Genomic DNA, 11,363 nt, shown 5'->3' with positions numbered 1-11,363 from the left:
CACTGCCATCAACCATGAAAATGTTGTCTTGCTGTATTGTATAAAACTGTATTTTTTATGTGTATAAAAACACTGGCTTGAAGCTTTATCACATACCAGACACTGCCAGTCGTAGACAACTTTGGTTTGGTTTTGGTGATTAAAAGAAAGGACTGGAGTGAGAGAATCAACAACACCCACACTTCATATCAGATAAGATTAGTATGTAACGCATCATCAGTTTAAACCTTGAAAACTTTTTGGGTTAGAATAAATCGAGACTGAAATTACATTAATCATTATTTAGGAGATTCTCGTTACATATTAATGCTAATGCTAACCACGAGCTAACGCAACATTAGTTGCGTGTTTCAGGGGTGTCCAAGCAGACACTCACTGCATTTACTACGTTCCCCCCCACAGTGTTTCCACTTACTTGTTGTAATATCTTTGTTGGAGAGGCTTCACTTGATAAAGACAGACCAGACTTCGTCCCCTCGTGTCCTCCTTTGGTCAAATCTGCGAGAGCGTAGGGGTCAGTGAATGTAGTCCCATCAACCCAGAGTCAATTTTTTCAAATAACACTGATGGTATGGGGAGTGAGTGTATTTGTATATTCTCCAAATATGCATTTTCCTCATCCATTCATACCTAAACAGTCCATTGAAATAAGCTAACCACCGTTTACAGGCTACGGTGTTTGAGATGTGTGGCATCCAGTTAAGCCCCGCCCCTCAAAAAACGTCACATTGTTTACAACCCGTGAAGGGGTCTATTATATTGATCTGTTCAGTATTCTTTTCTACTTATGAGTAAATAAATAAAAGGATCAAAGGATCAAACCGCTAACCCCACCGCCCCAGTTTAAAAGCAATTTAAAGTCTGAGTTATGACATCCAAAGGACCTGAAACAACTGATTAGAGCAAACACCTGGTGTGTACTTGGCTGTGCTGTGATTCAGGCGTCATGGCCAACCTGCATTATTAACCCACATGACTCATTAGCAGATACACACTTAGACTAAGATCGACTTTAATCATCCACAGGGGGAATTGCTTGAAACACTGACCAATAAAGCATTTATCTCCAAACACAGTCGCTGGAAAAACAGCAGCTATTAAACTGTGAATGGGTCTGTGTCACAAACCCGTCTGACTTATTATTCATCAGCCCTGGATCCATTTGCCTATTTGTGTGTGAAGGGAGCTCACAGAAAGGCTCCAACGCACACCGCACTGAGTACACACTGTGCGTGTCACGGAGCAACTTTCATATGAATGGATGAGGTGAGTGAGGAGATCTCTGCTGGCTAACGCAGACACACTGAGCATGTCCGACTGAACTCACAACAGAGACACTTCATTTCAGGCCATTCTCCTCTCACTCATGTATACTGATGAAGCAGCCTCATAAAGTGCAGGGTAAGCACAAATGTTTGGCTCAGGATGAAACATTTTCAGCTCTGAATTTGACTTCACGCCACCTCAGATGTATTTACCATTTTGCCTGTGGCTTTCTTACTGTATGTGCATCCTACTTCTTTGCCTTGTCATAGCAGGTCATCTGAATCTTCTCCAACACCGACACAGTAACGCTCGTCTCAACCAACGGGAGTTCTGGGCTGATTTACTCCTCAGATTCACTCCTCCTGTCGATAGGAAAAGAAATTTGTTACCGAGGTTCGGCCCAGATCATCAGGTAATGTGAGCGTTTACAGATCTGCTCTGAAACCTCCTTAGCCACATGCAGAATCATCAGGGCCGCCCTGATTTTTATCCCACTTGAGGCTAATGTTAGTCCCCATGCTTCTGCAGACAGATGCTAAAACTGTTACTATACCACCTCAAGCTCTTGCTGAAGGAGCGATGCTGTGACAAGAAAGATGAGAAAATATGACAACGTAACAAGTTCACCTTCTCCTTTTAGTTAGATTGTCAGTTCTAACGCCAGCTACTAGCACTATCGCCATCTACTGGACTGGAGTATGGTCTAGTACAGGTTAATGTATTTACAGCAGGGGTCTTCAACGTTTTTCAGGCCAAGGACCCCAAACTGATGGAAAGATTAAGTAGGGACCCCATCCCTACTAAATGTGTTCTATATTAAACTCAGCCTAGTGCTTTTTATAAACATACATTATTATTTTGCATTCAATATTAAGCTTTCCCTTGTCCCTTTTATGAAATATGTTGGATTCATGAAGAAATTCAAATTTGTGGGAGGAAATTGACAAAACAATATATATAAAAAAAAAGTCTAATCAACCAAAGATTTTGGGACCCCTCCCCCTTCAGTCCCTCTGCGAACCCCCTAGGGGTCATGGACCCCCCGTTGAAGACCTATGATTTACAGCATGTCGTGGCTGTCCGATAAAAAACACGTAAATCCACTTTTGAAGTTTTTTGTTTTCTACAGTATACAACATGTCCGCATTGTAATCTAGCAACTGACACGTTCGGTATCTATATGACCAATGGAACGATGCTTTAAGATGCAATCCATTTAAAATGCATCTCCATTGATGTCAGAAATGTCAGTCAAAAGCAGGTATGAAAATTTGGAGATACGTGTTTTTCATTGGACAGCGGCGATGTATTAGAATAGTCTGGTAAAGCCCCATTTGGATTTTTTTGTGTTTGCCAAGTCAGTATTTTTTCAAAATTCCAGTCCATGGCACTCAGATGACGTATATGACTCTTTCACTTTTGTCCATCATGTTCACCCTAATGATCTGACTGGCCCAGCAGATCAGTTCCCACCAGAGTGCTCCCACGCCAACTTTCCACCAAAAGGAATTTGGATTCAAAAGCTCCTGTAGTCTGAGGCCAGCTTAAGTGATACAGTATGCGCCACTGGAACTAGTTCATCTTAATGTTGTTTTCTACTGTGACTTGCCAGAAGATCTGTATTCAGTGTTAAGTGCACATAGGCTGGAACAAGAGAGAACGAGAGTGAGCACTTCACCTGAGACGATAGATGTTCCCCTTCAGCCACAAAACCAGCTGTTTTTAGGGGGCCACAACACCAACAGTCTGTTAGCAGTTTAACCTACTAGTGCTATATATATATATATTTATTTTAATTTTTTGTTTTTTTGTTTTTGGAAGTGATTTTTTTTTTTTTTTAAATGGCAAATCACAAAGTGATTTTCAAGCATGTGAAGAATTGAATATGCTTCATGATTCATTTTCAAGCAATTCTGAGATACTACAAACATAAATCAAAAATATATTACATGAGCTGTGACATTTAAAAAAAAAAAAAAAAAAAAAAAAAAAAGTCAAGTCACAATTTGGGAACTCAAATCTTTCAAAGAAAATGTCTAGTACTTAAGAATAACACCAATCTTTCTGCCGCCTCCTCTCCTGAATTGAGGCAACAAATAACTTACCATGAATGCCATGGGAGTGTTATTAGTGAAATAGCAGACTGACATTTTACTCGCTTCTTTTAGATTTAACTTTTGTGAAGAATTATGCAGGTGTTTCTGTTACACAACCTGCCTGAGACCCAGTGAATCAGAACAGTGTTGGACAGCTGGCCATCAAGCTATAAACAAGGCTGATAGTTAATAAATGAGTTTGGTTTTTACCCAACAGTTCTCGTAGCCAACCTCAAAGACAATTAAAATTTAAGAGTTGCCATGTAATGTCAGTTTGGTGACATCAGGCCGCTGGACGTTTGCCAAATATCCACGAATCCACCCAGAGCTTTGAGCATGCTTAAGCAATCATGACCTGGCATAAGGTCCATGTACGTAATCAATTATTCATTTGGAAGGTGGCGGTGGTGGTGGTGGTGGTGGTGGTGGGGGGGGGGGAGGTGGGGGAGTCGGCCCATCTGCTGAGGGGAGCAGTCCTGGCCGAGTTATTGAATTGTGGGCCGTTCTGCTGCTTAATAATGATCCAGCTATGTATTGCTCTGTAGCGTGGAACAGTCAGTCAGTTCCAGGTCCCTGCGTTTCAAATGTAAACTAATGTGGCCGTTCACTAATACCAGTAATCGTTCCAGTATTAATGGACAATTTCCTAAAACTGTTTTTTCATCAAAGCTTTCGACAAAACCTTTAAACTGTGGCCGACCGTAGGTTTATGGCACATTATCGCACCTCGTTTTTGTGCTGCTCTTTTGTGAAAAAAGTGACAACTCAGAAAACTCACACGGGCGACACTTATTATTTGCACTCTAATAACTAGAACAATCAATAGCTCAAAGAGCTCCTATGACGGTGATCCAGGCATCAAATGTGATTAACCGCACATTAGATGACGCTCATCTTGAACCTGGAGATATTAGACGCAGCACTGCATATCCATTATTCATATCAACCCCAAGTCTGTCATCAGTCTTCCTACAGCCTGAGTAGATTGTTTCATCATAGATCAGATCTAGAAATATACTTCTGTTTGTTAATTTAAGAACGACCTGACTCAGTCTGGAGCTACACTACACCCTAGAGGTTAAGATTAGTACAGTGTAGTCAGATGGTCCTCACGTCGCTACTGTAACTCACTGGATCTGAATTCAGCTGATTCCACTCTAGCTCAAGTTTGTAAGAGGTCAGACTCACTGATCAGTGGTTTGGGCACCTAAATTAAATTAATTAAACAAACAAACAAACAAACAAGCAAGCAAGCAAACAGATAGTCTTTATGTGAACATTTGGAGATGATGTACATTCAGACTGTAGGGTTATGCCAGTTTAGTGGACATTTTGCTTATAAAGGTAAAATGCAGTATTCAACAGTTATATTCTTTAAGACGTCTCAATTTCAATGCATAATTGACTTACATGGATTCACCTGGAGAGAAGGCCCATCTCATTTATTTAGTGAATTACAACTTTGTCAATGACTCTCTGATAATGGCTGGAATGCTCTTTATAAGGGGGAGATATAATTTGAGATTTAATTAAAAAATAATAAAAAAAAAAGGAAAAAAGGAGGGACAAACATCTCCTGTATTCTGTTCAGGGAAAAAAACAAAACATAGTATTGTGCTGCCATCTAGTGGACACCTGGCAAACACACAGTATGCTGAACAGCTGGATGTAGCTCCAGTTGATTAGACGACATTGAGCGCCCCGTTCTTTTTTAATAGCGTAGTTGTGAGAGTCAACTGTAGAAATGAAATTGCTACATTTAAAGCAGAAAGATCTTCAGCCACTCAGGCCAAACTAAGGCAGCTGGATTGGATGAGCGGAAACGCCTTCAAGAAAACTCTAAACAAGTGTTCACTTCAAAATAATTGGTGGGGCATTAGAAGTTTTTATTAGGAACACCTGAAACTCAAATGATTATGGACTGTTGATGAGCACATACCTGTAATTGGAGCCTGTTGTGTAGGTTAACCTGGGTTGTGTCCTCTTTGTTAGGATCAGTGAAACTCCAACCATCTGTTAATGTCTAGAAAGTCCAGTCTTCAGGTGTGAACGGGGTTTAAAACCACACGGAGAGAAGGTGAGAGAGTGTTGAAGGAACTAATAAGTGTTGTCTCAACCCACCGTCCAGAAGGCCCGTGTCCATCCTCTGATGAGTCACAACCGTTTCACATGATATTAGAAAGGTGGTCATAATGTTATGCCTGATCGGTATATGTTATGTTAAACATCTTTTTCATTCTGTTTGGTGGCCTGTGTGGTGTCAGGACCGGTCCATCACAGTAATGATTATTGCAAATCTTAAACACAACACTAACACTTTAAGGCTTTTTGGGATTTTTCATGTGATTTTTCAGTAAACACGAGGCCTTTCATATAAGCTCATCACAAGCTCAGTCTCCATTGTGTAACTACATTTTAGGACGGACTTCAACGTTTATTTAAATAAAAATGTCGCAGGTTGAGCTGAATTGAAATCCAAAATTGATTGTTTTAAACACTGAACTACGCATGTGATTAAATACGTGACAAAACTTCAGTCAACAGCAGAATCAAAATGCTACAGCGCTCACTCATAATCCCCTTTGCAGGAAAATTACAAAAAACAAACAACGCAAACCATTAGAGTCCTACTGTAGCAAAGCTTTACTGAATCATGATCAGGTATTCCAGAAAAGAAAAAAAAAAAAGTTTATATAAAACTGCATTTGAGACGTAACAATCTCAGCGTATTTCCAGTCAGTCTGATCAGTAACACGTCTCCTACTTCGTTTGTAAAACACCTGAAGGCTGATTTCATCAGAATGTAGTAACTACACTGACAATGTCATTTTCAAAAAATATATATATATGTATATAATTCTACTTCATATCTACAGCCAGCTGGTGCCATAGTACTGACAACACATTAACTGTATGCTACGACACTTTTGGACATCATGTAGTACTTCAACAGTTACACCGAGTAGTAGCATAAATACTGTCACTGCTAATAAGACTTGGTACAACAGTCAGCTTCCCTTGTTCAGACAGATACTGAGAACTACAGACAGAATCCCAGTGAGGGTCCTGACTTGGTGATTACGATAACAACAGATTTTTTTTTTGTTTTGTTTTGTTTTTTTAATCACGAGAACTACAACTCTACCATTTAAGAGTCAAAGTCAAACACTGAATAACTCAGAAAGTGTAGAAGTAGGTCTCACTTTCCCCATGTACAATATCTGCTTTCAAGATATTAAACAGGTTTTCTTCCGGTCCTAAATTATATCAGCAATGGTGGGTTTAACGTGTTTGTCCCGTGGCATCTCCAGCATTCTCAGATTAGACATTTAGAATACATTCATTTACATAAGGCAGGGTAGTAGCTACAACATGTTAAGAGAAACGTCAAATCACAGTTTGGTCGAGAGCAGTCTGACCGGCTTTCATTTACATATCCAATTTACAAGCTAAAATTAACGTGTACGAAAATGGCCACAGGTGAAAAGAAGGTGTGAGAAAAAAAAAAAGTATAGAATCAAATTGTGACAAACTTTAAATCAGAGGTCGTGACACGGTTTAACCAAAGTGGGAACAAGACGGGTCCAAAAAGTGACTGGAGTTCATTTTCAATAGTGATGTCCTTCATGATGCTGCTACCATAATAGTGTGGGAATTCCAAGAAAGCCCTACGATGGGAAATTTAAAAATATCAAACGTTAAGAAGAGGATAATAAAAACATCAGTTGAAAAAAAATAAAATGGTCAGCTCTGTGGTCGTCCATTGAGACAAAAATAAAAGTCTCTCCATGTCCAGTGTTACAAAGATAATCCAGTGAAGGTTTCATATCCAGTGGCTGCTGTAGACTAATTTCACACGTAGTATGGACTAGCTTTAAAAAAGAAAAAAAAAACAGTGTATTGTGCTACTAGGACATCATAGCAATGTGTTTCATCGTGTTAAGAGTCCAGCTGTTTGTCATCATTCTCCTCCTAGCTTTTCTACCGTCTTTTCAGTCCTTCATCCAGTGTACTTCAGCAGCTTTGTGTGAGAGAATAAAAAAAAAAGCTCAGAGTAGCAGAGGTCCAGCGGTATGAAACACCAATGCTAAAACAGAATGACTGGCCACTAAAACAAGACAACCAACCATTCAAGTCTTAAGTCAGTGTTGGAGTTAGTGCCGTGAGTTCCATGATATGTGGGTGTGAGCCCCCGACTTCATCTCTGTACTAAACACGACTTCCGTTCATCTACTGGGAGACAGTGACTGGATGGATAAATCGGCTCACCAAGTGGAACTCTAGCAGGGAATTCACAAGTTAGGAGCTCGTAACACGTTAAAACTGGAGCTAAAAGTTGTAAAAAGCATTTTGCTAAATGTGTACACGTGCTTCCTAATGTTGACCTGTGTGCTGGATTCAGTTCGGTCTGTTTATCGCCGTGGGTGCAGTGAGACCGGTGGTTGCGGTGGAGCTGCCCAGCTGCTCTTCCTTTTCCGCCTTCCTCTTTGCTCTCCCAAAGTTCAGCTCACCTGGCGCAGCTAGCTCGCGAGAGCGCGGGTCGAGGGGTCGAGTGGGAAAGCGTTCGGGAGAATGAGCGTTGCGACGGCGGCAACTCATTTCTTCATCAGAGCTCTGTGGTCAACAGACCTCTGGGTTTGGCTCCATCTTCCGAGGCTGGCGGCTGACCCACAGAGCTGCAGCACGAACCGGTGGAAAGAAGGAAACAAGAAAGAAGAAACACACACTTGGTTATGTTTATATGTACCGACGGAAGCACATTTGATGAAGAGGAGAACACTAATCCCTGGTACGGAGCACAACTAATTTAATGGTGAGCTCTTCTTCTGCATGTTCTCAGTTATTACAAGGAGCGCGGTGCAGCTGCAACAATGTGCCGACCTTATCAGCAACGTCAGTTATGTGAAAATGTCTGTGGAATGCGCTGAAGTAAAGCAATGTTTACCTTTATTCAGACATTCAGACATTCAGACTAATCCAGACTAAATGAAAAAGCCTGATCGTGGTCATCGTGAACTGTGGTTATTTTCAGCATTTCCTGGCAGAGGCGACTTATTTATGTTAGTTTGTTGCAAGTCCTTCTCAGACACGATTCCTTCCTTTCTAGTTTTAAATTACATTCAGGAAAGGTTTGAATAAAAGTTTGAAATTTCAATGGTTCCATCCATTTATTTAATGATATAGCTGCCAAATGATTCTCCAAAAATAACTGCTAGATATATAGACACAGGAAAAAAAAATTTTTTTAGCTGTTATTATAATTTCGACCATTACTATGTTTAGTGTCCTGAAAAAAATGACATGAAAAGTTTGCTTTTTCATAGGCCGGTTTCTAGGGAAAAAAGAAAATTGTTACAAGACATTAACTGACTTTTTTCCCACATTCCTACAGTTCCTACAGTTCCAGTGTTTTACAGATCAAAGCAATGTTAATACTAAAAGTAAAGCCATGATTTCACAAGACGGCAGGAGTTCCTTGGGAAAAGCATTCGATACAGCTTCAAAACAAACTTTGAGTCTAAATCTCTGCCAGCAAAGGTACACCTGGAATTTTTTTTTTTTTACCTTGTGGTGATGCGTGTAGAAGCAAGGTGGGGGAGGGCTGGGGTGAGAGCTGCTCCCCCGTCTGCAGGGAGGAGAGGGGCTGCCTTAGTGGGGGGCTCGAGGTCGAGCAGGCCGTTAGTAAAGGCGCCAGAAGGCTGCATGGGAGGAGGAGGAGGAGGGAGAAGGAAGCAGCTTCTATTTAGCCTCTATATCAAAAAAAAATGTACAGCGACTATACAGGAGCACATGGAAACACCGCAGTCTTGTGTCTCCAGATTCCAGATATTCAAATATTATTATATAATATTTTAGAGCTTCTAATATTTTACACCATTTTGCAGAGTGCAAACAGAGACGCACCAAAACTAGACAGTCAAGCAAAGATAGGAAACTCACAGCAGCTGTGGGGATGATCCAGCGAGGCGTGATGAGAGGCTTGGGCTGCTGCACTGGTGGCAGCTACAACACAAGCAGAGGAATGACCACACGTTCACAGAGGGTCTTGCCAATAACCATTAATGACTTCAGAGATGTTATGAACACGACTGCTGAACTGAGCTACAACGCTGCACTGTTTATTTTGAGCTCAAACTTGTCCCACACACACACTCACACATCTCATTCATCTTTAATAGTCAGTACAAATATGAATATAGGGTTCATACAGGAATCCTAGAGTGGATTTACTACCTTTTACTACCCAACGCACACCCTGGAATATTTATAAACATATAAAAGTTTAAAATCCATTAAATCAAACACATCCACATTTGTAACTGTTTTAAACTATTGACATCTATTTGTCTGTGGGTCACCCTTTTGTAACCTCCAGCTTGGCCTTTGTAATCGACGTCTTAGTTTTGTCAGTCAAGTTAGGTAGGTCTCCAAACACAAAGTCAAATCTACTTAGCTGTGGAATTATTCATTTTTAAATGGCCGCCAGCAGTGCCAGGAGTAAATTTAGCCAATACTTGGGTGAAAAAAAACGAGCGGACTTAGTATTTCATGAGAAAAGTTGACCACCCTCTACGTGTTGGGAGTCTAATGAACTCAGAGATGGTCCTAACAGTATATGGTGCAACGACACGTACCACAGGAGTCGGATCAGTAAAGTCAATAAGGTTGTCAGACAGCGGGGCAGTGGCTTGCAGGTCAACCTCCTCAGCTTTAACCTGCACAACCGCAACATACAAACAACAGTGGAATTTACTCGTATCCCAAGTAAAAACTGCTTATTTTTATCGAGACCACGATTACAAATAAATAGCAATCAGCAAAACTTTCAGAATAGTAACAAGTATGCAACACTGCTAACAATTCATTTGTCAACACTATTTAACTGTTAACACCTAAGTGACATGTCTGTGAGTCATGTCAGAGGCGTGTTATTGAACAGACAGGTAAATGCATCTGCAACCTCATGATCTCATAACATAAAATGACGCTGCAGACAACATTTTAGGCCCATCACAGGAAACCATCTGAATCGTTTTTACCTTTGGTGCCAAGCCTTCGCTGCCAGGGTCAGTGGACATCTTGGGAACAGAGGGGTTTAAATCTTCAGTTAACTTCTCAGCACTGAATGGAAGAAGAAGACAAATGAGCAAATGTAGCACACGTTAAATTACAAGATGAAATGTGTGTTTTTATGCTGCTTTATATTAAAGATGAAGAATTTGAACTCCACATGTGTCCTTGTCTAAACCATTAATTCCGAGATCATGACACAGTACAAGGCAAATATATTGACACAGCTCGTGTGGCTAAAACCTCTCGCTATTATTCAAAAATGATGAATTTGCCTGAAATGGACACACAGTAATCGTCCCCACATGCTACTTGCTGCTGTCTAAAGCCTGAAATGCACCCTGAACACCCGAAAGCTTTTATGATATTAATGAGGCTGAAGCAAAACAGCTTTTGTCAATTGTCGACTCAAGCATCTGCCTGTTTTTTTTTTTTTTTGTCATTCTCCTGGAAACACTTCTTGAGCAGAGACGCCAGCAGTATCCAGGCAGAGCTCAAGTCATGTGACGCAACACACCCAGAAGCACAACTGCATACGCACACACTCACACACATGCATTACTCAAAGCCACCAACAGATGTCAGAAAAGACTACAAAGAACAAGCTGCCTCTAAGAGATCATTTTGAAAGTATTTATATTTTACATTGTTTAGGTATTATTAAAAGCAGGTGGGCACTGTGGTTATAACTCAGCAAGCTCCATCTTTACACACTTTCTTTTAAATATGCTAAAATCCTTTCTTCGTGCCACATTTCTCCTCAGTTAAGAATGGAGGTTAAGTGAAGTGACCATTATCTGATCTGCAGCTAACAACAAAGTCTCTTTCCTCTGCTCATCTGTCCTCATTCCTTCGTTGTCTCATATTGTCTACATGCAAAATAATAATAAAAATTATGCTGTCCAATGTGGGTTTACAAATAACACCTGC

At 40.5% G+C, this 11,363-nt stretch overlaps 1 protein-coding gene across 2 annotated transcripts in view; it reads right to left on the bottom strand.

The window, feature by feature from the left end:
• Positions 1 to 5,987: 5,987 nt before the first annotated feature.
• Positions 5,988 to 11,363, bottom strand: part of epb41l5 (erythrocyte membrane protein band 4.1 like 5) — a 34,294-nt gene continuing 28,918 nt past the window's right edge. Inside the window, exons 22-26 of one of the 2 annotated variants that reach the window (XM_047601231.1) lie at positions 10,403 to 10,484; positions 9,998 to 10,078; positions 9,303 to 9,365; positions 8,928 to 9,061; positions 5,988 to 8,038 (exon numbers count right to left, since the gene is read on the bottom strand). In XM_047601231.1, coding sequence (XP_047457187.1) covers positions 7,969 to 8,038; positions 8,928 to 9,061; positions 9,303 to 9,365; positions 9,998 to 10,078; positions 10,403 to 10,484 — 430 coding nt within the window. In that variant the 3' untranslated portion in view covers positions 5,988 to 7,968. The remainder of the gene's footprint in view (positions 8,039 to 8,927; positions 9,062 to 9,302; positions 9,366 to 9,997; positions 10,079 to 10,402; positions 10,485 to 11,363) is intronic. The other variant, XM_047601232.1, reaches the window with a different exon arrangement.

This window comes from Mugil cephalus, chromosome 12 (genome assembly GCF_022458985.1).
Source record: "Mugil cephalus isolate CIBA_MC_2020 chromosome 12, CIBA_Mcephalus_1.1, whole genome shotgun sequence".
NCBI classification, from domain to species: domain Eukaryota; kingdom Metazoa; phylum Chordata; class Actinopteri; order Mugiliformes; family Mugilidae; genus Mugil; species Mugil cephalus.
The sequence above is the reverse complement of the archived record's forward strand: the minus strand, read 5'-3'. Positions and strand labels throughout refer to the sequence as shown.